Below are 27,487 nucleotides of genomic sequence, written 5' to 3'. Positions count from 1 at the left end.
ATTGTGATAGTCATATTTCTTATCCGTACATTTAATATTTTCTTAATAAATCATATAGTTTTTTTTTCAAAATTACCGATTTATTTATTATATTTACATTTTTATTTTCTTCTGTGAAAGCATATCTCTCTTTATATCTATAATTTGAAGCTCAAAGTATTTTTCAAACCAATGTCTGAATTGATTAAAATGTATTGATTTAATGTATACAAATGCATTGGCAAATATCCAGAGAACTTTAGCTCTCGATGTTTTATTTATCTTTGTCAGGTATTGCAACTAGAGAAAGTTTTATGTATCTCTCATATATATATATATATGAAAAGCATATGGATGTATGGATCTATGAGTTTCTCATAAATATTTTAGCTTGTAGGATAGAAACGGGATTTCAAAATTTCAAGATCGCCTTTGATTGATTTATTTATATGTACATACTTTCGATTTCTCAGTCTTTTGCCTGCCGAGAGATTTCATTTTGATTCGACTAATCTTAATAGGAACACAAGTTGAACCAAGCGAGTCGCTAGCGCAAAAACTGTGTAAGTCAACATTAATCTTCGCCCTTTGGCAAGATCATGGAAAAGAGGAAAATTGATGGTCGCATGGGGATGCTGTCCGACGAGCATCACCGCGCTCTTCGCCCAAAGTGCCGTTTCATTATAAAAATCGACAAGGGACAGGGCGGAATCTGCCACAGCCGACCTATACGATGATGTCGACGATATAAAATCGATAATGTCATCTGAAAGCATCCGGTGGCGTTAGTTATTTCTATATTATGGCCACCATTAAGGCGCGCTCCGACTGGTACACGCATTTCTCGATCTCCTTCAGCAGAAGGAAGGCCTACTCATCGATATTCGATGCGTGACGGTATTTTTAATTAAGTCCGGAGAGCTATTTATCATCATCGAGGTCGGCCAAAGGATTTACGTGAAAGTCATTGATTAACTGCTTTCAGATATAAGAGAGAGAGAGAGAGAGAGAGAGAAAGAGAGAGAGAGAGAGAGAGAGAGAGAGAGAGAGAGAGAGCGGCTGAGAATGATAACAATAGATTAATTGACTGTCATATGAAAAGGTGTCTATCCACAAATTTGCCGGATCAAATACTTTTATTTTAGATGAAAGCATCTCAATACGCTTGCGAAGTTAAATTGCGCATAATTTGTGAATTGAGTTTTATTTTTATAAAAATATTTTGTAGATAATATTTATTGTACACAGCACACGCGTGCTGAAAAATTGTTGCATACGTCAGATTTAGAGTATTATATATTTCTCATATTATATGTACATATATAGATAATTAAATATTTCCTCTGCAGACAGATGTAATAAACAAAATATCGTTCTTGGAGTCTTCTATTTCCATTTTGTTATTAATTTTCCAATAAACTCAATCTTTAAGCAAATGACAAAATAAACCAAATAAATTTGTATTTTCAAAGATTATCACGAAAGAGAGAGAAAGAGAGAGAGAGAGAAAGAGAGAAAGAGAGACAGAAGGATATATAAAGCTGTTGTATCAGGAGTCATATTTATTTATACAACCTATCTTTAAGAGGGCGGCAGATAAATTTACGAGGCGCCTGAATGAGTGGTCGTCGGCAAAATATCACATATACACATACACACACACACATACACATAAGAGGGATTACTTTGCTGTCATAAGAGCTTATTTCAACGCAATTTACGCCACAGGCGTAGGCGATCCAATAATTATTCAAAAACTGAGTTATTTCCTCATTACATGTATAATTTATAACTGAATACTTAAAAATGATGCCGAAATTTCCAAACTTCTCATTACCATCTTAATTTAAAATTGAACTTGCGTTTTTAATATAAAAGGGACTATTGATATATATTTTACCTTATTTTACTTCAAACTACTGATAATAAACATCATTAATATTATATTTTTAAATCTATAAAAAATACGTAATAATAACCTTGACTATTTATCAAGGTTATTATTATGTATTTTTTATAGATTTAAAGATATAATAATAATAAAAAAAATTATTTTACAATGAATAAGGAATTATATACGAACTACTCCGTTAATCTAAGTTTTATGAATCATAGGAACGAATGCATTCGATTATGAAATCGAAAATTTATAATAGATTAAACTCATGAGTTGTTAAGCTTTATAGCTTAACAAATCATGAGTTTAATCTATTATAAATTTTCGATTTCATAATCGATTGCATGATAAAGGACACATCAGCTTTTGGAAATATACATAGAGTCATGAGTTGTGCTAATTATAATATAAATTGTATACAATATTGTATTACAATATAAATTGTAATTAGCACAACTCATGACTCTATGTATATTTCCAAAAGCTGATATCTCCTTTATTCTTATGACTCTAATAAGCGGCTCCCGCTCAATTTTCCGGCACCCGCAGATTCCCCCATCACTCGTGAATCACTCTGAACCATTTAATCTTGATGGTCGATAGCCATGCGTTTCATCTAACGGTCGACACGATTGGCTCCCTCCAACGCGACGCAATTCATGAAATTGGAAGCCGTGCATCTTCGTTCATTTATAAGCCGTACTTTGTTCTTACATTCTTTTTAAGCCGAACATCATCGATAATTTCAGCACGGACTTAACTCGATGAATCGTATCGATCGTGTATCATTTTATAATTTCCGTACGTGCTTCTTTCATTTATATCGATTGAATTTCGCTCTCTCTCTCTCTCTCTCTCTCTCTCTCTCTCTCTCTCTCTCTCTCTTTTCTCTTCTTTTTATCTTTCTTATTATATTTATCGATAACAATTTTTACCACTACTATTTTGTTGTGCTCGTACAATATATTACACGTGTACGCGCCAAAATGATACGATTGGCAGAGGATCAATAAGAAGGAAGACGAACGATCTTTTCATCGTATTTCTGGAAAATTGAGTACTAAGAAGAGAGAGGTGAAACCATTTTCGTTTTACACAATGGGAACGAGGTCACTGCAACTCCCTTAGGAATGCCACGTACGCCGTAGCGATAAAAGCATTCCGCCAAGTGCGGCGATAGATACGGAAATAGGTACAACATAGCCCATTCCCTTGCTAGCAGCGATAATGAAATAATAGATAGTCGCAATTTCGGATAACTGAGTTCTCACACCACTTATGCCCGCTATATTTTCATCTGGAATCTCGTTTCTTTCTCTATCTATCAACTACCAATATCGATTACGGCTTACGACTAGCCAGTAAATATGTTCTAGTATTCATACCAGCAGAAATATAACATTGTCCATATTTTTTATGATTATAATTGACCTGTCTACACTTTTTTTCACTTTTTTTCTTCTGTGTATGAACGCTGTATGATATTGTGCTGACTAAGCGTTTTTAAATTGTCGTTATGCTCCCTTTTTTCATACGTATTTTATAGCATTATTCAGCATACTTCTGAATGAAATTGGGTCGTTTCGAATAGTTAATGTCAAAAATACTATATATATTAAAATACTAAAATATATATATATATATATTTTACATACAATTTTTATAAAAAATTTCCATTTCAACAATTTGCTAAATTGAAACTTTTCTAGAATTTATTCAATTTTTGAAATTCTTTCTAAAAAAAAAAAAAAGATTTTTTTTTCTCTAAAACACTTAAATTTTCACTATCTATAATTTGGTAATTTTTCTATCGACGAATATTAAATTTGATTCAATTTGATACATGTAATTGTATAATATCTGTCATTAATAGTTAAAGTGTAACCCTACTGAAACTAAACGTAAAAATAGATATAACGTATCGTGTCTAAAAGAACGAAAATATTAAAGCATAAAATTAAAATACTTGATATTAAACTTGCTGATATGGATATTTTAATATTTGTCTTTATACATTGTAATTTTACTATTCTGTCACAAACAAAGCTATTATTTCATTTATTATTTAAGTTGCTTAATAATGTGCGCTACATATTTGTTCTCGTTAATAAGTACTTCCTATTGAATTTTTTTTCAGTGTTATTAATAACGAAATTAATGACCGCAACGTGAAATTATATACAATTTGCATATCTCATTTAAAACAGATTTAATTAAGAAGGTACATGTTGCTGTAATTACATTTATTGTTTGTATTAAATTTTCTAAAGATAGAATTTTGTATTATATATTTATGATGTTATTGAAACACTACAACAATTTCTACTTAACTGTAATTTAATTAAATCAAATACTGTCAATTATCACTCTATTTTAAAATTAGATAATTTACTGTAATAATTTATTATACGTGATGTAGTTAAGCATAACTAAATTGTAAAATATATATATATATATATATCTTAAAATTTAGTTATGCTTAACTACCTCATTTACTGTATAATAAATTATTACAGTAAATTATCTAATTTTAAAATAGAGTGATAATTGGCAGTGTTTGATTTAATTAAATTACAGTTAAGTAGAAATTGTTGTAGTGTTTCAATAACATTATAAATATATAATACAAAATTCTATCTTTAGAAAATTTAATATAAATAATAAATGTAATTACAGCAACATGTATCTTCTTAATTAAATCTGTTTTAAATGAGATATGCAAATTGTATATAATTGTATATAATTGTATATAATTGTATATATATATATATATATATATATATATATATATATATATATTTATTTATTTATTTTTAAAGAAATATTTTTACTATAAAGAAAATATTATTAAATTAGGCATCAATCATTTCAGTACTATTAGAGAAAAAAACTCTTAGTTTAAAGAAATCGCTCGTTTTATATATATACTTTGAGAGGGAGAGGGCACATATAGGAAAATACTTTATACTGCAAAACTTTGAAACTTTCTAAACGACATTCTCTGAGATTCATAGCACTGAGAGATTGCATTTCATTACCTCATCAATCTGTCGACGAAAGAAAGCGTCTACATCTATTTTTTCGCCGAAATCCTCGGGCTATAAAAATAAATCGTCGATTCTCTTTTTTGTCGCGTGAAAAATATGACGTGCATCTGAAACGAAGCGCGGTCATATCACGAACGACCAGAAGTCGTTGCCCATTCGCTAATCTCACGAAAGTCTTATAAGTATTCATTCGCGAAGTTATATAGCCCTGTTGGCTCCGCTGTGTCGGAGTAAAGCGGATTGGGAGAACCTAAAGGGCGGTATGCGGCTCAATCGAGGGCGGCTCGTGTATAAGAGGAGCACAACTAGGTGATATCTAGGTGGCGCAGTCGCAACGACGACCGAAAAATCGATACTTATCATGTGCCGGCGAACGACGGGGTCGCCTTCCAGTACGCAGCTCGTGTGCACGACGTAAACACGGCTCCAATCGACAACCAGAATGGAATGACGCGTGAGAAGTGAGATCAGATCCCAGCCTCCCCCGCAGTTTGATTGTCAGCAGCATGGTACGTTAGTGCGAAAGAGTAGGAACGACGCATGGATGCTGACGAGAATGCGAATTTGGAATATTTCGAGCAGACGACGATGACCTGAGGGTTCGAGAACCGCATCGGTCACGTCGGACGTTGCACGTTAAATATGTATACCGGGCAAACTCGTTAGCACCTGCAACGTTGACAACAAGCTCGTCCGTGTTTATTATTATGTAATTAATTTTTTTTCTCTGGTGAACTATACACAATTTTTTTTCTGTCTTTATATGTGCAGTACGGTTTTGTGAATTACGCTCTTGAACTCTTAGTTGTGAAGACCTTTGGCACCGAGACGTGGGAGACGATAAAGTAGGTAAAAACAGATGACCCATCTCCCTGTTATCTCTTTTTTATTCTTTCATTTTGTACGTTTCTCCTTTTATATCTACGTGCAACTTTGCGTGATCCATACGGCATTTCTTTCGGATAATGTCAGACGAGCAATCAAGTTGACATGGATCAGTTATTATAGAAGATATATGTTGAGTGATATGTCATATAAAGTTTTATTATATAAAACATATATATATATATATATATATACAATACTAAATTATCTTTATGTTAAATTATATACACATTTATATATCAAGATTATTAATTATATCAGAGTCTTTTTTTATTTATTAATTTGAGAGCTTATAAAGATGCCACTTCTCTTATATCGCTTCTAACTTAAAGCTAAGAGAGATTGTGTACAATTTGGAAAAAAATTATTAAAAATCAAATGTTCATTAATATTTTAACATATATTTACAAATGTATTCTTTGATACATTAGATATCTTTAGTAAACAATATTTTATTGTGTTTACTATTTTTTATATAAGATAATGTAGATTTTTCAGAAATTTAATTTTGCGCGATCTCTCTTAACCGGGTGAGATTGCGCACGTGGGTAGGAGAAATTGTACATAGATGAGATGATTTTTTATTTAAAAATAAATATAAATGTAAATTACTTATTTTCATTAAAAGTTATTAGAATATGTTTTATTATTACAAATATAATAAATAATAATAATAAATTGAAAAATAATAAAAATTATTTTATTAATTTAAGAATGTTAAGTAGACTTAAGTTAAAAAAACACAATTAAACAAAAAAGTAATACCGTGCACAAGAAAAAAAATTCCGAAAAAGAACTAAAAATTGAATATTTCATTTTATGTATTTTATGTATTTTATGTTTTATATAAAATACAAATAAATGCAATAGATAAAATAAATATAAAAAGAATATATTTCACTTTTATTTGAGTTTGAAATTAATTGAATAAACAAGTTTATTTTAATCTTTCCTCTAATTGAAGTCTCTGCATAAACTTTTTTATTTACTGTTTGCGTAACTAGTTTTATTGAGTAAGAAAAATTACACACTCATCATGTAATCGGCAATAGAAATTTTCAGTGATTAAAAACTTCATAAAATACTAATCTGAAGAACTAACTTAGAAACAACTTTATTTGCAATTATTTAGAGGTAAAATATTTTCTCATGAAAATATACACAACATTGCTGGAAATTGAAGCATTTTTCTTTAACAAACCAAACAGAAAATTGTCAATAACACATTAATAATTACCTGAATCAATATATAAATTTAACCGAAGCTTCTATGAATGACGTGTTCACTGCTCTTTATGGCTGCGCGAGCATCTCATCCTATCTATCAGAATTTAAAAATTGCGCAAACTCTTCTACCATACACTCTCTCCTAGCTTTACTTTATATATTATTGTATGTGAGTTATGCTTAAAAATATTTAAAACAGTTAATTTTGTTTAAATTTTGATCTTCTATAAAATACCTTGTTTTATTTCACAACAATTTAAAATTAAAAAATTATAAATGACTTTTTAAAAACAAATTTTATGAAAATATAAATAAATTAACAATTTGATTAATCATTGCTTGAATTTACTCCAATTTAAATAATACATTAATATTATAATTCTAGCAATCCACTAAACTTGTACTAATTATGTTCTTAAGGATATTATTATAGTATTATAATTGTTTTAGAGCTTAAAGTGTATACTCTTACCTCGAAATGTAGATTATTTTACAAGCAGAATAAAAGTATCACTTAAAAGTACTTACAACAGAGTCAATTTGCTCGCTTTAAGTGAAGTTTAGGAATATGGTCGACACAATTGAATCGAGAAATAATGTTAGGTAATATCGGAAGTATCATCTGGTTTTATAGCAATTTCATAATATAATTAGGAAGTAACTTATGGTGCTTGACGATAAAAAGTGATTTAAAATATTATACCTTTTAACAATGTTACTTAAGAAGAGATTGAACTTTTAATAATAACTTCTTAGTAATAAGACGAAAACAATTATAAATTTATATAATGTAAAAAAGTTACTATCTATATTATTTTATTAAAGTTATTATATATATATATATATATATATATATATATATATATATATATATATATACTTGTATTAATTGGTTCTTTTATTTCAAGTATTAATAATATTTTTTTTATAAGTACTCTCTCTTGTGAATAACTAAAGATGTACAAGTTGCTTTGCGATATAAATATTGCTAAAGCTATTGCAGAAGCTCTCTCGAGAAATGCTGAAGTATACTTTGAGTGATACCTGATATCCATATCAAAGAACAACTGTGAACTTCTGATATGTAAATTAAAGAGTAGCAAGACTGCAAAAAGTACTTACCAAATCGTTAAGTTCAAAGTTCCTTTTAAAAAGATCAAAAGAGTATGCAAATCAATTTAGAGATGTTACAAAATAATTAAAATTATTTATAATAAAATTCTACAATAATTTAAAATAATATTAAATATTTTTTCTAAAAATATTAGAAAAGGTCCAGAAATATTATATGTATTTTAAGTTTGATATATATTAGTAAATAAATTATATTGTTTTATGAAATATACTTCTTTATATATCTCTAGCTTTTTATTGCAATATTTTTATAATTGTATTGATGATTTAGAAAAGATGCGGCGGTTAATATGGAAGGACAGTTTCTGGTGCGACAAATTTATGATGACGAGATTACATATAATCTGATATCCGCCGCTGTCAATAAACTTAGTACGTATGTTTTTATACTCGCAATAAGATGTATTATTATTGTGTAAAGTATTATTTATAAGAGAAGTTTGTTAGATATCTAATATGCTCTGTAGATATTCCTGCCAACGAAATACTTGAATTGTTTGGCCGAATGTTCTTCGAGTTTTGCCAAGACTCCGGTTATGACAAGATTCTTCAGGTCCTTGGAGCAACACCTAGAGATTTTCTGCAGGTAAAGTTTGAAAATTATTATCTATTACAGATTTCTCTTGAGGCTCTTCACGATTTGATGCGCTTAATTATTTACTAATTTATCCTGATACGGAAACTAGACCTGATAATTCGTATCTCATCTTAACTCGATCGCTGATTTCACTTATACTTTAAATTCGCATTAAGAATAATCTTAATAATTGAATAGCTTGTTAAGTTGTATGTATTCTGCATCTGGTATATATATCATTATTCATCGTGAAATCACTCGCTAAACTAGCCATAGATAAAGCCGGATATATCCTCTTTCGCTGGATAAACACATTAGAGAATTTTGTTATGAAAATTATCTGCATATTAATCTTATATATCCTTCTCACTTCAATATTCTGAAAATATTGTAGATAAAATAATTAAATTTCATAAATTAAATACTGTTATTAAAAATTATGAAAAATAAATGCACGTAAAAGTTTTTCACGAAATGTATTTATTGAGAAAATTAAATAAAAATTCAATTTTAATTTATACTTTATGGATAAAACAATATGCGCTGAAAGATTTTTCTTATTCGGCATACATACACGTATAGAAGGAAATCATGTTATGTATCAATTAAATTTAATATAATGCTAAAGGTACACAAAAAAATAACTCGTTCGTTATTTCAGAATTAACATCTAAGCAAACAACAAGGCTAATATGAATTTTTGGGTACTAGTGTTATAAATTTGTACATTTTTTATAAAACTCGTATATAACGTCGCCCTTTGTAAGAATCGATTCTCATAACTACTACTTTCGATCTTTATTCAAATTTTTCTGAGTTGAAGATAGACAACCAAAACATAACTAATTCGGAAAAAAGCTCACAAGGAAAAGTGTACTTATAAGTATTTTATAGCACACGTGCATTAATATTTGAAAGTTTGTATTAGGCTTGTTTTATTATTCATTGAATTAAATCCAATATTAAATCTAATGTTTTTGTTTTCAAAGTGTTATTATTTTGCTCATACTTTGTAACGTAATGAAAATTATCACATACGTATACACGTGACATAAAAATGTTTCGAATATTATTAATATCAACTTTAATGTAATTATATTTTCATTACTTTCTTTTTGATGTTTCGTTTACTTTAATATGTACGATATTATAATTATTACTAGCTATTTGCGCGATAAAAATTAAAAATCTGTTTAAAATATATTTACTTATATAAATTATATGACTATGACAGAAAAATAATAATAATCAATAAAACGTATATCCCACATTCATATTCAATATTGGAAACACGTATGTATGTATCGGATATATGCACGTTGGCATCATGTTACAGAATTTGGATGCACTTCATGATCATTTGGGTACGTTATATCCGGGCATGAGAGCACCCTCTTTTAGGTGCACAGAGAGACCTGAGGATGGTGCGCTTATTTTGCATTATTATTCGGATCGACCTGGTTTGGAACACATCGTTATTGGAATCGTTAAGGTATTCGATTTTGTAGAGTGATAAAACTATGATTCGTTGTGCAAGATTCGAGAGTTTTACAAAGTTTAATTACATCTTTGAATATCCTTGAAAATATATATATTCAACACTCTGTAAAAAAACTTTAAAGGATTTTGCACGAAAAAGTGTAGCGATGATTTAATGAAAATTTCTTAATAAATTATATGGAAATATATGTAAATGGTAGAAAAATTGTTATCTTTTTTTTTTTTAAATAGACCGTCGCGAAAAAACTCCACGGCACCGACGTTGATATGCAGATAGTGAAGACAAAAAACGAGTGCGATCATGTGCAATTCCTCATAACTGACGCATCAGGACCGGGAGTCGTGACAAACCCTATGATTGCTGAATTGGAAACATTATCTGTCGGTGAGTCGTTGTTCATTTCAATGAAGATAATTGATATGTCAGTTGACGATAAAATTTGATTATAATCGATTTTATATACTTAAACGTTAACACTTAACATATCTAATTATAAAAGGAGCATAGCTTTTACGATAGAAGAGCAATAAAAAGAAATTTAATAAATTGTCATAGAACCAAGGGTCAGCCCGACAACGTTTTGTCGAGTTTTTCCATTCCATCTAATGTTCAATCGAGATCTTACAATAATTCAAACCGGATGTACCATAATACGTGTTATACCGCGCGTCTGCAGTGGTCATTGCAAACTAAGCGACATTCTCTTAACTGTGAGTTGATGCGCATAACGCTGCAATATTTTATTATAATATATGTATTATGTCTATTTCTTGTTTTCATCATCAACAATTTATTGTAATCTATATTTTAATGCATTGTTAATCTACACTTTGTGTCTTGAAATCATTACATCTCACGACATTTCATATTTTTTTCACTATTTCTTTTCTCGCTGTTAATTGTCATATAATTCTATCTATGAATGATAAAAATACAATTTTTATTTGACAATATTGCTTCAGAATTTTGTCGCTGCACATTCGTATTCATATGAAATATCGATCGTTAATTTTCAATATGTGTTACTAATTATTGCCTGCGTCAAAGGAATCGCATTAGTGCATTGCGCCTACCATTATTACATTGCACATGTCTATGCACATGAACATATATCAAATGTAGGTTATTGTGACTGACATAGAATGCGTTGCCCGAACCGATTTAACACAATTTGTGTTATTGTCCATACGTATCAATTGCAATGTTGTCAATTAACTCGTCATTGCAATACACCAGTCAAAGGTATTGTATCACTTATAGAAACAAGAAAGTTGTCGCTTTAATGAACACACAAAAATATATAAATATTATCAAATTATGTTTTATTATTGTTATTTTATGCTCTAATATTTTAAAATTTAAAAATTACAAGAAATAAAGGAGTATTAAATTTTTGGTTCTTCAAAATACCCTCATTTTGCTTTCAATATTCGCCTTTCACATAATCTTGGCATTCTTGACAACAGTTTTTTTAAAACTGTTACTGATACTTAATTCCAATACGTTTGCAAATACAGTTATTTTTTATTAATATATAATAGATCTTATTTTTAGGACATTTCTATCAAGTTCATCCTATAATAGTTCTATTGGATTAACAATAAGATCTGATGATTGAGTAGACCACGTCATATTTTGCAATTCATATCTTCTTTCTGCGTATACTTTGTACATAATTTTAAGACATGTTTTTCTGATAATTATCTTGGAGAACAAATCTTCGACTAGTAGCTTCTTTTTACAAAGTACAGCAAAATAAAAATCTTAATCATTTACTTGCATTTCCTGTATTTTCTTGCATATTTTGGAGAGTGAAGCAATATTTTTGATCTTTACTGTATCCCTTAAAAGTCATAAATGCATTATGTGTCATTGTCGCGAATATTATGGCACATAATTTTGTTTAAAACATCTGCATCTATTTCTACAGGTTTCGGTATACAGGTCAATTTAATGAATTTTGAATCTTCGTAGGTCAGACCGCATCTGGAATTAACATTTGAGAATATATTGTCACATATTAATACTGTATATGTATTAAGAACAAAAAAAGGAGTTATGTGTATCGATTCTGCAGAGGAATATTCGAAAGTTGTCGACCTTCGTTTGAAGGTCAGTAAGAACGAATAAAAAAAATAAAAAGGAGTTAATGGATAATTTTTTATAGTTTGCATCTAAAAAAAATTAATTCACATTGCAGGGTCAAATGCTGTACATACCTGAATCCGATTCAGTTATCTTTCTATGTTATCCAAGTGTTATGAATCTTGATGACTTGACTAGGTAAGATTTTTACGTCAACCTTCCATTAATTTTTAATTAATCGCTTTTTGCAGTAAATCGGAAAGTGTAACGAGATTATAAACTATATAGCTCATTACCATAAACTTTTGCACAACTTTGGTGCTATAAGATTCATTAAGCTTGTTCCTTCTTCTTTTGCGGAAAAGAAAGTTACGACTTTTAGTAATAATAATCTTAATGTTTTCCGGCTGACTTTTGAATCTTTTCTTCATCCACATTAAGTCATAATTGACTGACCTGAAAGTTTCACATGTTGACATTGAAGTTTTATACGTAACATTTTACTTGATACGGCGATGGAATGAAGTATCCGGTGTCGCACGTGACAACAACTCTATCCTCGCGATATCGTTTATGTGCCAAGAGACACTGTATCAAGAGATAACGGGTTTCGTGTGTCAAGTTTATTCTTTCGACTACAGGCGAGGCTTGTACTTGAGCGACGTCCCTCTGCATGACGCCACTCGAGATTTGGTTCTAATGTCGGAGCAATTTGAGGCGGATTATAAACTGACGCGCAACTTGGAACTGCTCACAGATAAGCTACAGCAGACGTACCGCGAGCTCGACGGTGAGAAGCAGAAGACCGACAGGTAAAGATCTCCGCCCGCGGCATTTCCTGATTATTCGACGAGTCTCCGTTCGTCGGATTTGCACGTCGTTTGCCAGTAACACGATTATCTACGAAATCTGCTCCGAATCGCTTTACGGGACGAAGAATCATTCCGATGGAAATTAACGGAAATGAATTTATGACGGGATACGATACGAATAGCGAAAAGAAAAGTTTGCGTCTGAGTGTTCCGTTCGAGAGCTTGAATAAAATTGAAATTTTTCCTGAGATTCTTTCCTGCATTCGAGACTCTCTTGTCGAAACTGCTTGAATTTAATCTTTTATGTCAACTTGCTGAGAACTGTTCGCGCGGATTTTAATCCGATTAGGCAAAACTAGTGCGCGCGATGTTGAATAAAAGATCATCTGTGCTCTGCGTGTAGGTTACTCTACTCGGTGCTTCCTATTTCGGTGGCGAACGAGCTCAGACACTCAAGACCAGTACCTGCAAAAAAGTACGATTGCGTTACTTTACTATTCTCCGGGATAGTAGGTTTCGGCGCTTACTGTGCGGCTCATACAGACTCCAATGGCGCTATGAAGATCGTTAACATGCTTAATGAGCTCTACACGGCTTTTGATGTATTAACTGATCCGAAAAAGAATCCTAATGTTTATAAGGTAAATGTTTATAATAAATTTTATTTTTAATTTTTGAAACTTTTATATAATAAGATCTGTATACGTATGACAAAGAAAGAGATTATTGTTGTTTTGTATATAAAAGACACTAAATGTTTTTAAACAAAATGCTTAAAAGGTATTTATACATTTGACGTAATCGCACGCAAATTTATATTATTTCTACGGTATCGATAAGACTCTCGAATTTGTCTCGGCTTTCCATTGCAGTTAATTCCACATTTGGTCGGTTTAGGTGGAGACCATAGGTGATAAATATATGGCAGTGAGTGGATTGCCGGAACCCTGTCGTTGCCATGCACGATGCATCGCTCGTCTAGCGTTGGACATGATGGATCTCGCGGCTGACGAAGTGCAGATCGATGGGGAACCTGTGGTACGTATACATACAAGCTGTTTACCGACTATATTTTGCTACAACGACTATAGTTGCGGCCGCATAAAACGGTTCGATAACGTAACTCGAAAAGAACTGATAGAATTAATCAATTAAAAAATATACGTTAAATATTACACATCAAATAGCAGCCGTGTCTAAAGGGTTGCCATAAAAGAAATTATCAAGATAGCTAACAGTTCGTTGACTTTCTGTAGAAAGTTGAAATCTCTTCTGACATAAACAGAATAATTCTTAAGTAAATACTTAATAAAAAAATTTAAGAAAATATTCTTAGCTTATTATTTTATGAAGAAAATGTTTCATAAACATATGTTCTAACTGTTTTGTTTTCAAAATTCAAGGTGTCAAATTTGAAAAAAATAAAAAAATAAAAACTTCGAATATCTAAAAAAAAAACTGCTTAGAGATATTTTATTTAAATTTGGTGTACGTACATGTGGTAGTAAGAATCATTTTTCAGATAAAACATTTTTAGAGCGATTAATCGAATGCGTACAAATGATCATGTTAAAATTTTTTTTATAAAAGAATGATACGCGATGTTTTTTCTAAGTTTAACAATTTTTTTTGGAATCCAGAAAACTCAACATAAACTGCTTATTATGTTTTTATTACAGTTAGCTGCTTTCGAGTTAAAGTAAAAAATTGAAAATAAAAAAAATATATTGAAAATGGATAATTCATATAACATATAATGTAAATAATCTCTTTAAATAAAATTAAATAATTTAAAAGTGTAATAAACATGATTTTTTTTTTATAAAATTGTTTCAATATTTAGAATTGATAAATTTATAATTCTGAGCATAATAACCAATCATTCCAAACAGGTTATCGCTAGTCAACCAGCCGCGCGCTTAATATTATTTTTTCAATAATTTTCTAACAAAGAATATTTTCCAACATGAAATTTGTAGATTTTTTTTTATGAATTATTTTTTAATTGAATAATTTTTATTTTAATTTTAAAGATGTCCTTTCTCCAAAAATTGCAATAAAGTTTCAATTCCATTTTTGACTTATAAAATATAATTTTTTTATTAAAATAAGCGTTAGAAAGAATAGAAAAAAAATCTATCAAGTTACATATTTTTGCATACATATTTTTCTAGCTTTGCGCATTTTAACAATAACGAATTAAAAGTAGACTGTTTTACGCGAAAAACACGCCGCACGGAGTAGTCCGTTTTCCATAAACGCTCTCACATATATATATATATATATATATATATATATATATATACATATATATATATGTATATAGATTTATATTTAGAACACGTTTTTATCAATAAATGCGCGCATTTACTGTTAACATTACTTACAGTTCACATTACTTATGCTATAGAATTTCAGAAATAAATGCGCACATTTATCGATAGCCTGTTTTGACTACAGGCCATAGGATATTTATACATATACAGGATATATATACATACATATATATATATATATATATATATATATATATATATAAATTTAAAAATATATATATATACATTTTTTAAATTTATATTGATAAGTCAGATAATAATAATTTCTTCACATTTTTATAGATTCCAATTTATACTTTTAATATTATATATGTATAGTTTTATAATTTTTAATATTATTCTATCTTTGTTCTATATTCATAATCCATATTCAAAACGCGCTTTTATTGATAAAAGCGCATATTCAACATATAGTTCATTTTACTTGCACTATAGAATTTTAGAACTAAATGTGCGCATTTATCGATAAAAGCGCGTTCTGAATACGGGCCCATGAGAATAAAAATAGAATGATGTTTTAGCATTCATAGCGCAGCCACGATCCGATCAAATAATCTTCCATTGTTTATTAAGTACGTATCCACATCGGGATTCACAATTCGGTCTCGCTCTATCTACGGTTCTTCAAAAGAATATTTTGCTCCCTCTCTTTTTTTTTATTCTTTGTCTTTTATAATTTTAAATAAAACGTCCTTTCTGTGTTCTCTTTTTCTCTCTCTTATTTTTAACTGTTCCCTTTTTTTTTAGCTTTATACATTAAAATTAATAATATTCATTTCTTGATATTGTATCTCTTCTCCTTCTTTTTTCAGAATAAATTTGAATTATATATTAAATATGTAATATAATGAAAGAAGATTTTACATACTTCTATATATAATATACAGGTGTTTACAAAATATCTCGATAAACTTCTAGGCCGTATTCTTTCGTCAATTTAAAGAAAAATTAATCCATAGTCAAAATATGAGTAGTTGCAAAATTATAGAAAAAACAAAGTTTATATTAACGTTGTTATTAAATAATTATAAATAAATAGTTAAATTATAACAAATATTCAAAATAACTGCTATTTGATTGAAGACAGGCATTGATACAATGGAGTAAGGCTTGTTGAACCATTTTAAAGGTTCGCGAAAGATTTCGTATAGTCTCACAAGCATTAATAATACAAAGCACATTTTCATTATCAATACATTGCAAATATACTAAATACTGTAAAAATTCCCATAAATAATGGTTTCATTTCGATAATTATTATATTACATAATAACATTAATATATATTTGGTTTTACTATAATTTTGCAACGACTCATGTTTGATTATGGATTTATAAAACTTTTTTCTTTATTTTGACGAGAGGAATACGACCTAGAAATTAGTTCAAGTATTTTGTAAATATTCTTTCTATATATATTGTATAGTATATACAGGGTGTTCTCGGATTAAACGGCCAAACTTGAAATATAAATTTAGAATCTCAAAAAAAAAATCATCTGGAAGTATGCTCACAAACGTTCCAGACATGTTGACTTGTTAAGTTACAGAACTATAAGAATAAATAATATCAAAATAATCTAGGTTTAATACTCTTTATTACATTACAGTAATCAAAATTTAATTATTAAATATTTTATTCAAAATGATAGCTCGGAGACAAGCATTGCACCTATTGATGACAGAAGTGGCTGACTGACATTGTGCGACTATAATTTCTTCGCATGCTTGCACTATTCTCTGTTTTAATTTTTTATATGATATATGTATAATATATTAGAGACAGAAATGTGTCATGTAATTACGAGTATCTATAAGCGATATTTTAGACTTAAAAGACAGAAACAAGTCCACTAATTTTCTCAGAATCACAACCTAATGCCTATAGGACTAATTAATTCAATCTATGCATGCCATGTATCTTAATGATTAAAAGTCATTAACAAGCACTTCATATATTTTTTGCTTGAGAATACTTCATGCAAAATGTATCATATTGGCATATTCACTGTTAAAATTCGTACGAGGCATAATTTATTCCATGAAAGTATTCAATGAACTACCAATTATTTGGTACAAATGAAAGAAGCTTTGTTTGCAAGAAAATAGAAACCATCAAATTCTTCATAACGAAAACACAAACATTTCAACATTATTCATTCCTATAGTTCTGCAACTTAAGAAGTTAATATCTCTTGAATGAAGCGTTTATAAGCACATTTTCAGAGGAATTTTTTTTTGTTTCCAAATTCTCTCTCATATTTTAAGTTTGGCCGTTTAATTCGGGAGCACCCAATATATATATAGTAAATAATATATATATATATATAGAAAAGTTGAAGAAGATGAAGTTAAAGAAGACGAAGAAGGAAGCATATATATATATATATAATTTTTTCTCTTTGACTTTTCTTTCTCATTCTTCCTTCGTCATTTTCTTTAACTTCATCAACTTCTTCTTCAACTTTTCTCTAATTTAACTTTCTTTACAAACTGCTTCACGAACTGTCAAAATTTTCGTTATAATTTGACAGCCGCAGACAACACGGTGAAGTAAGTCAAAGCGAACGAACTTAACAACCAACGATCAATCAATATCACGGAACAACTCAATAACAGTCAATAACATGCCTTAATATCATTATGCGCTTTTTAAAGAAAGATTAGTATAAAGCACACTTCTACCTTTCGATTTACTATTAGTTTTAATTTCAAAATTAATTTTAATTTGCATTTTTCAAAAATTTTTTATTATTTTGACTATGCTATCTTTACTAAGTCCTTTTTAACCGTCATTAAAATAGTATTGCTATAAATTAAATTATATAATGTATAAATTTTATCTCTAATTGATCGCAATCATCATTTTCCAACTGTCACTAAAATAGTACTATTATTAATAAATTAAATTCTACTTTTCCTAATAAAGTGATAACTTTAATTATGGATAAAATTTGTATATATATATATATATATATATATATATATATATATATATATATATATATACAAATTTTATCCATAATTAAAGTTATCACTTTATTAGGAAAAGGAGATTTAAATAACAAAGTAACAAATTTATATTTAACTTATATTGTACTTTGTATAACTAATTTTTTAATAAGTATATTAATACAATAATACTTCTATTTATATGATTTTTTTAGAGGAGTGCGTCGATTTGGCGCTTCTTTTAGAATATTTTGTTAAACAATCGCTTTAATATTAATTTAAACTATTCATTTCATATATTCTATTTCATATATACTCTTAATGCACTTTACATAGTAAATTACATCAGCTAAATAATTAATTAAATAACTGACAATGAGATAATAATAATATGTATATAAATAATATAACACAAGAAAGAGAGAGAAATAATATATTGTACATAAAATATATAAATAAAATATACAGATTTATTAATTTATATTTATATTTATTAATTTATATTTTAATTTTATATTTACTTATATATTTATGTAAAATCTGTATATTTATAAATAATGTTTTTATTAATAAATTTATTTAACATATAAGCTTTTTTTATTTTTTTTTTTTATTTTTATTTTATCTTTATTTTATCTTTATTTTATTATAATAAAAGATGTCAATAAAAAATAAAAAATTAAAAATATTATTGAAATATTTCTTTATAAACGTAATTTTTTACTTCATTAGACAGCTTATCACTTCTCAAAAATATTTTTAGTGAATCCTAAGAATAAACTCGTGAAAACGCAATATATAATTGAAAATATCTTTATGAAGATCTATTGAAATTTTATTAAAAGGCTCTCCCTCCCTCCCCCTCTCTCTCTCTTTACTTAAGATTTAGAATCCTCTATCATTCATACGTTTGGAAACAATCATAGTTTTTAGTTAAAAAAGAAATCTTTTATTAACATGTTCAAAAAGTCGTCTGTAATAAAAATTTATTATATATATCTCGACTACTTAGAAAACAGAGTCTTTCTCTAATCACATTTCTCAGAATTTAATAATTAATAGTCAACAATTCCTAACTACTTTCAAATTTTTGAACGTAGTGTACATTTTAAATTATCAGCCTGATTAGATTAAATTTTAATATTTGAAACAAACTAAGCAAAAAGTGATATAGATGGCTCAAATACTTTGTGTATTGTTTTTCCCTTTGGAAGCAATTTGCAGCAATATCAATGAATGCTATGATATTTATTACTTTTTTTTATTTTTAAATAAATAGTATAAAGTTGTATAAATAAAGTCTTGTCAGAACCACCTGACCCATTAATATAAAAATAAGCACTCATTATTATCTTCTATTATTGTTAAAATAGTATCAATTTTTTTGTTTTACACTCAATTATTTATACTATTGTGTGTCTAATAATATTTCTCTTTGAATTTGTTTTTTATTATTTACTTCAAACTTTTCTACTACTTACTGTATTTCAAGAAAATAGGGCAAATCTGATCCTTCAATTTGAAGTAAATGAATAATATAGTTATAAGGTTTCTTTATATCTATTATTAAGTAAATATAATACGTAGTTTCTTATATAATCTTCTGACATATTTAATCAATTTTAAACTCATCCCAAAGTTTCATAGAATCCACTAGTTGACAATGAATTAATAATCAAACAAATAAATAACGAAGTCGTTCTCATCATCAACACATCATTCAAACTTTAGCTTCATTCATTATTACATGATTTCATTCTTCATTATCATCTATAAGATAAATCCTAGTGCTAAACATGCAGCAGTAAGAATTTGATGTACTTCATTATTAACATTTTAATTTTCGAAGACTCGTTACTCCTTTAATATGTAATAAATGTAATTAAATAAAAAGTACGTAAATGAAATAATTTAATTTGAGTTTACAGAATACATATTAACATAATAATACATTATATTAATAACAAATACATTAACTATAATTTTTTTAAATACATAATAGAACGGAATATCAATATATAATATCAGTATATAAATATTATTCCGCTTTATCATCTCAAATATTTAATTCGAAATAATTATTCAGAACAGAATAGCAGTACACAAATATTGTTTTGCTTTATCATCACGAGTAATTAATTTAAAATCTCTTAACTTATTTACTTGAACATATTCACCTTAAAGCAGCTCTCATTATGTCATTATTAGAATTATTACCAATGATTACTAATGATTACATTATATGCTTATATTTGGTAAATGTATTGATAAAAACATGATAGCACAACTTTTTTCTTGTAAAGATTTACTTAAAATACGTCCATTTGGTTCCATAGATCTAATATAATAACCTCTAATAAAATCTTGAATATCATCGTGAATTATCATTAAATGTGAATTTCATGTTACTTAAATATTTAATCACGGTTACGATACTTGATTAACAATAATAAGTAGAATACTATGACTTGATCTCGAGAATAAAGTCGGTGTAATTTGAGTGAATTTAAATTTCAGTTGTCACGTAACAATGAAAAAAAAAGACAATTGACGTAAAAGATGTATATTTACATATGTATTTATACTCAATTATAAATTTAACTTATAATTTAGATAATATATTAATGTTAATAATTTTTTCTTCTATACCTAAAAGTTATTGCATATATTTATTCCAGAAACAAAAAAAATATAAAAATTATATTTTTTTTATATTTGTTGAAAAAAAAATTTTTTTTTAATATTTTATACATATAATAATATCTTATTATTATTACAGAAAATTACGATTGGAATACACAGTGGTGAAGTAGTTACTGGTGTAATTGGTCATCGCATGCCTCGTTATTGTTTATTTGGAAATACTGTAAATCTTACTAGTAGAACGGAGACCACTGGTGAACCAGGAAAAATTAATGTTTCGGAAGACGCTTACAGGTAAATTATTTTATATACGCGCGTGCGTTACTAATATATAAATACATACTTACATTACATATACACAGAAAAAGTGTTAAAATCAACAATATCATAGTTAAAATTTATTTTATTAATTCAATAATATTATTAATAAAATCAATACATTTTTTGGCGTATTGATCTGATTAATAATGTTATTGAATTAATAAAATAAATTTTAACTATAATGATGTTGATTCAACATTATTTTTTTCAGTGTACATATTATATATATATATATATATATATATATATATATATATATATATAAGTAATTTATTTTATATTGTTAAATATATAAAAATATAATTATAAATTATTAGTTCCTTATCTTCATAATTATATACCTTTTACCTTACTTTCGCTTCTTTAAATTAAAGAAAGTTACTAATGGATCACAACTTTAGTTTCCCTAACATGTGCATTTTACATCGTCTCACGACATACTTTCCGCTATTCTCGAATGTTTCTGGTATTCGCATCACAGCGAACAAGTATCACAAAGCGTTTCTCTAATTCCCAAGACTCATTAAATGCATCGTCATTAAGAGACGCTATCGTCAACCTTTTGAACTTGACATTTTCTCAAATCTTGGATCTTACTTGAATGGCTTATATGCTATACACCATTGTACGAGCTCGTTCACGTATCTAAAATATTCCACGTGAACTCTGACGTTTAGCTAAAGAATTCATATTTATCAAAGTCTGCATTTGATTATTTTGCTCCATTCTTTCAATATATTTTATCGAACTTCAACTCAAGATTGATATGACAGGAATCACGATTCAAACTTAGTACACAACGACTTTGAAATACTTTGACGCGCGCATTTATTGGATTCCGTGCGAATGCGCGATCATATTGAATCGTAGTGAAATTCTAGGACATAACTGCATACGGAGACACGTGATAAAATATTTCTGAGATTCCATGCCAAGGCGGAAAGAAACGATCGATGCCGAACGCGAGCATTGCGCGACTACGTACGATATTTTCCGTCAATCCTGCAAGAGGTCCAGATAATTTCTCAGAGACCCGGGAATCTGCAGACTTTTAATTCCGCGAGGTAGCGCCCAATTCGTACGAAGAATTTCGCGGATTCGGCAACGGCATAAATGCTTCAGTTCTGCCGGACAGATTCCGCTACGTTCCGGAGGTATCAGATTTCCACTCGCCAGATTGGGATACTGCTCGTGTAAGGACACACTGAAAATACCGATGTGATTGGCAATGTGATCGGGAGTCCTGACACAGACGGTGGTCACGGTTCGCAGTAGTAATTTCAGACATGTCACTAAGTGTTCCGGGTATGCGATCTCCTTTTGACCAGGTTGCACCTCGAACTCGCTGAATTTTGCCAGGATAATCTCCATTGGTGACGGGGCAAGTTTGTCAGACTCGACTGAGGCACCGTAACGCAGCATGATCAACAGGATATCCGGCGCGCCGTGCTGAATTGCGACTCTCAGAGGCAAAACCTGTCCGTATGATTCCATAGGCACGTCAATGAAGCGTCTCTTTATTAGCGAGGACTCGCAACGGTATTCCAATCGGCCACTAATCGCGTGATCCAAGAAGTACTCTAGAGCCCGAATATTATCCTCGCGATCATCGAAATCGCACTTCCACCCAGACAAGAAGTACGTTACACGTGTGCCAAAAATTGCTCCTACCAACAATCGTTCGAACGTTTTTTCACAATAGAATATGTCGTTCAGCAGCCGGCTGACGATCTCATTATTACTGATGTCCCAGTCGTAGCAGAGCTTCGCCGCCACGTAGAGGACATTGTGAAATTTGCCGAGCAGGCAGACCGACCCGTTCTCCATCATTGTGATATTATGATAACGCAGAGCCGAGATGACAATCCTCTCGCACACATCCTGTTTGTCCAGATTCTCCGCTGAAAGTATCAAATAATCGTGAATCTTTGATCGCATCGCAAATAGAATATTTGTCCGCGTAGAACGCGGGCGAGGGACAGAGATGCAAAATTGTTCTAGAATTTGTGATGATGCATTTACGCGTGGTATTTTTTTACCGTTATCGCAACGGCATTAATGAAACAAAGACAAATAGAAGGATAGGATTAGGCAGGTTTAATGTAACGGTAAGATTATAATGAACGACAATATTTTCGCACATTTCAAGTATTCATATCGTGTAGAGAGACGGTTAAGAAATTAGCAGATAAAACTGTTATTAATATATGTTCGCCACATCATCATCGTCTGTAAGTAAATTTAGGTATTTTCTGTCGAATGCTCGTGTGTAATCAAATGACGCTATCATGGTAATAATTATCGATCTATAACTGCGGTCTATTTACCTATCACTTAGACAATTTGTGCGTAAATATTTGCACAATACTCGACATTGATAAATCTTGTTACCTTCTGCACAACTGTTTATCACATCTGTGAAATAATTGACCAATTCGCGGCGTTTGTATCGAGAAGCTAAACAACTGCGTTCCATTTCTGAGAATAGTCGGTCAAAATAGCAATCTATCAACACCTCCATGATTTATATGTATTTTTAGTAATATAAAAATCGCGCAACGACTGTCGCTCACGTTTTAATGATTACGACTAAAGGAAACAACACATACGACAGAGTTAATTCGATTAGACGTAAAGTCGTATTTCAAAGGCTTCTTTCACCCTTTCTGAGCTCAATCATTTGCGCAGAAACGATTGATGTAAATTTTTTTTCACGTAATTTTTTTACACGTAAGAATCAAGATTTATTTAATTATTTTATGAAATATTTTGTAAAGAGTAGGGAATAATATATTTTTTCAAATATTAATATTTAAAAAAATAATACACAACTGTTATATTAATTTTATGATTACAACAAATGTCTATATAATTTGTTGCAGATATCTCTGCATGCCCGAAAATCAAGATCCACAATTTTTGTTGGAGTACAGAGGTCCCGTTTTGATGAAGGGAAAATCCGAGCCTATGAATGTATGGTTTCTATCCAGGGAAAGAGAGCTGACATCGTAAATCGGCAATGAATTTTATAGCAATAATTTTCAAGAATCAGTTTGAGACTTATATATTGCGGAAAAGTAAAATTCGTACATTTTTTCAAAAGAAATGAGGTAATAATGATAAAATATCAGTGTTGAATGTATTTCATGTAAGAACACTTTTACGATTTACATGTACATTTGATTATATATATGTGAAAAAAGTTTATAAAAAGTTTATCGTAATGGGATATCGCTGATTTCTTACATTTGTTCTTAAGCAAATTTGATCGCCGACACTTTATCTCGGCTCGATAGGCTGTTCAGGAATTGTAAATGTACAAGGCAATCAAATATAATCGTTATTTATTTGGTGACATTGCGGCAGTAAAAGCTTCTTTTCCCGTTTTGTGTGACCCGTGTCGTCCGACAGGTCATCGATAATCGCTTCCAGTGTGGAGGTTATAGGTGCGAAATGTTTTGCCACTAGCTGAGAAAAAATTAACAAGAATAACCAGATAGATAATCCGTGCTATGTATGAGGCTGAGAGATGTAACGGAACCTGTTCTATTCCTCTTTAAGTCTCATGTAAAATCATATAATGAATCTTATATGCGTTTTATGCGATTCTAAAAATAATGAGAGCGATGTATCTGTTTTTTCATTAAAGTGTGTTTTTATAAAAAATTTTAAAAAATGATGCATTAGAATTTGGTTATTTATTCTTGTAAAATTATTCAATTTTAATAAATTGTGATAATTATGACCATTTGCATTAGATCTTTTCAAATCTTTTTATAACATTATACAAAAATAATTAAAACAATGATTTTTAGAAATGATATATAAGCTATATGTTTTATGATATTAACTAATAAATATGAAAAATCGTCAGTGTAGTCAATTTTAAAATATTATGTACGATAAACATTAATCAAAGGATGAGCTACATACATAAATCACTATTAAATGATACATCATTATGTAATGTGAATTTATGTTGCATAAATTTAATCGTAGAATCGTAATGAACTATTAGCTGCCTTATAAAAGTTATAAAAATTTTGTTTGACTTCTCAAAACATTTTGAACGATTTATTTCTGTATTATATGTAAAATCTACAAATGTAGAAATTTTAAATAAATACAATGCACAGTTAACAAAGAAAATATTAAAGCAGCTAAAATGTACATATTTATATAAAATAAAAAAATGAGAGGATATTTGAGTCACATCAAATTAACTCTAGTATTATGCAATGGATAAAGTCAATAAAACTTTCTTTAATCTCTTTTACTTATGAAATTTTGTATTAAAGTTTACGCATAATGAACATCCATTGCAACATTTTCGAATTATCGATCACTGTAGAAAGATTTTCGGTAGGTATCGAACGTAGCCTGCGGGGCAGCCGCGCTTTCCATTCACACGGCCATTCACGGGACACGGTCATGCACGAATTACAGCGAACGGTCCAGTGAAGACGCGTCACGAGAAGAGAGGAAAGCGTTTTGTAGCATCGGCGGTGAAATTTCGGCAGGTGCACACTGATAATCGTGCGTGCGTGCCTGTGTGCGTGCACGTTCGTTGGTGTGCATACCTACGCGTAAAACCGGCGCGTCCACGTGAAAGGTATGGTGAACGGTAAAGAGTCAGGTATTTAAATAAGGAACCAATGGTTGGGGAGGGGGGGAGGAGGGAGGTTGATCCCAGGTAGTTCGGCAGAGGACGCCACGTCCACCACTTGGCTGGACAGGTACCTGTCTGGCGACTACAGGTCGAGAGAACCCGTTCTCGTCCTTCTACGGGTTTCGCCTTTCTCCCTCCCTCTCTCCCCCTGCTTTCCACCACCACCTTCGTCGTACCTTCTTCTCCGTGGACGGCCCGACAATTTCCCACTCCCCCTTTCGCCATAGTCTTGGGACTTGGGGTCCGACTTCAGTCCCCACCCGGGCCGCGAAACTGCATGAGTGAATGTCAGCAACACTCAGTACAGTTACTGACGTTCCATGCTGTCAACGATCACCCGTTGATCATCGTCGTGGTCGTCGTCGTCATCGTCGGCTAAGTCGAGTGCAATTTTACTATGGGCCGCTCTTGATACACATACGCGTTCCGTAAGTGATATTATCCTGCCTTGTAGTCCCCCACAACAGATCCTTTTTTCTCTCTCTCTCTCTCTCTCTCTCTCTCTCTCTCTCTCTCTCTCTCTCTTTTCCTCTTCAGGCTACGCATCGTTTTCTTTTTCTGTTTTTGCGTGCCAGTCCCGTACGTTCCACCGATCTCTCTCTCTTTTGCCCGCTCGGCAGGTAGTATGCGATCTCGCACGGCTACAGGTGCGCGTAAAATGCTAACGTTTTCTCGACGATCCACGAGGCCTTGCACATTCTACGACCGATCGACCTGATTCGAACAGCGGCACAATTCGTCAAGCTCCCCCCGTTCCGTGCGCGCAATCGTCCTTGCGAACGATCGATCTGGAGCGCGATCGAGCGGGTTACAGTCGATCGCCAGAATTTGGGGAATTTTCCAGAGTGATTGGTGCTCGCCTACATTGTGTGATAACGGAAATATCTGCAGTCTCAACTGTGTGCATATTTATTTATATAATTAATTGATATATGTACATATATATTACATATACATTTTTTATGTAATAATTCGTGCAATATTTGAATCTATCGAATTAGGATAAAAATAATTTATAATCGCATTGATATCCTAAATATTGTGAAAATTTCGATGACGTGTGCGGATAATATCTTAATATAATTTTAGCTCTCGTTAAATTATCATCTGCAAAATTGATTTTAAATTAGTTGAGTCGAAAGAATACTTTAGTAAGGTTCATCATTTCGAAAAAAGTTGGCTAAGAGGGTACGGTGATATATTAATTTGGTTATAAATTAGTGCGATATCAATAAAATAATATTAGTTTAATATTTCAATATACAATGTGAGAATACGAATCAACGATGTGAATGTACCGATGAAAAGCGGTCTGTTGCAACGGCACTCGACTTTGATCGAGTGTTATTTTGCTCCAAATTGTAGTTGTTCAGGTCGAGCAATCCACATTGCATTTGCGGTGAATTAATATCGTAGCAAATCGC

General features: G+C 30.2%; 3 protein-coding genes across 5 annotated transcripts in view; 2 read left to right on the top strand and 1 right to left on the bottom strand.

Annotated features, from left to right (window-relative positions):
* The first annotated feature begins 5,193 nt into the window (after positions 1-5,193).
* Positions 5,194-24,749, top strand: Gycbeta100b (guanylate cyclase soluble subunit beta-1-like). The gene is made up of 14 exons (XM_072900748.1): positions 5,194-5,432; positions 5,695-5,768; positions 8,441-8,541; positions 8,637-8,755; positions 10,083-10,238; positions 10,478-10,631; positions 10,803-10,957; positions 12,222-12,359; positions 12,448-12,530; positions 12,974-13,144; positions 13,548-13,785; positions 14,042-14,182; positions 21,210-21,367; positions 24,277-24,749. The coding sequence occupies exons 1-14, from the start codon at positions 5,430-5,432 to the stop codon at positions 24,404-24,406; spliced, it is 1,821 nt and encodes a 606-aa protein (XP_072756849.1). The 5' UTR covers positions 5,194-5,429; the 3' UTR covers positions 24,407-24,749.
* Positions 21,709-27,487, bottom strand: part of Stops (SOCS domain-containing protein stops) — an 18,422-nt gene continuing 12,643 nt past the window's right edge. For 2 of the 3 annotated variants that reach the window (XM_072900827.1, XM_072900821.1), the window contains exon 2: positions 21,709-23,295. In XM_072900827.1, the coding sequence (XP_072756928.1) occupies positions 22,391-23,295 (905 nt within the window). In that variant the 3' untranslated portion in view covers positions 21,709-22,390. Of the gene's footprint in view, positions 23,296-23,785; positions 23,993-27,487 lie in introns of those variants that run through there. The other variant, XM_072900823.1, reaches the window with a different exon arrangement.
* LOC140670169 (uncharacterized) overlaps positions 26,375-27,487 on the top strand; it is a 32,975-nt gene continuing 31,862 nt past the window's right edge. The window contains exon 1 of the mRNA XM_072900734.1: positions 26,375-26,491. The gene's annotated coding sequence lies outside the window, so the exon portion shown is untranslated. The remainder of the gene's footprint in view (positions 26,492-27,487) is intronic.

This window comes from Anoplolepis gracilipes, chromosome 1, assembly GCF_047496725.1.
Source record: "Anoplolepis gracilipes chromosome 1, ASM4749672v1, whole genome shotgun sequence".
NCBI lineage: Eukaryota > Metazoa > Arthropoda > Insecta > Hymenoptera > Formicidae > Anoplolepis > Anoplolepis gracilipes.
Note: the sequence above shows the minus strand (reverse complement) of the source record. Positions and strands in the feature narration are given on the sequence as shown.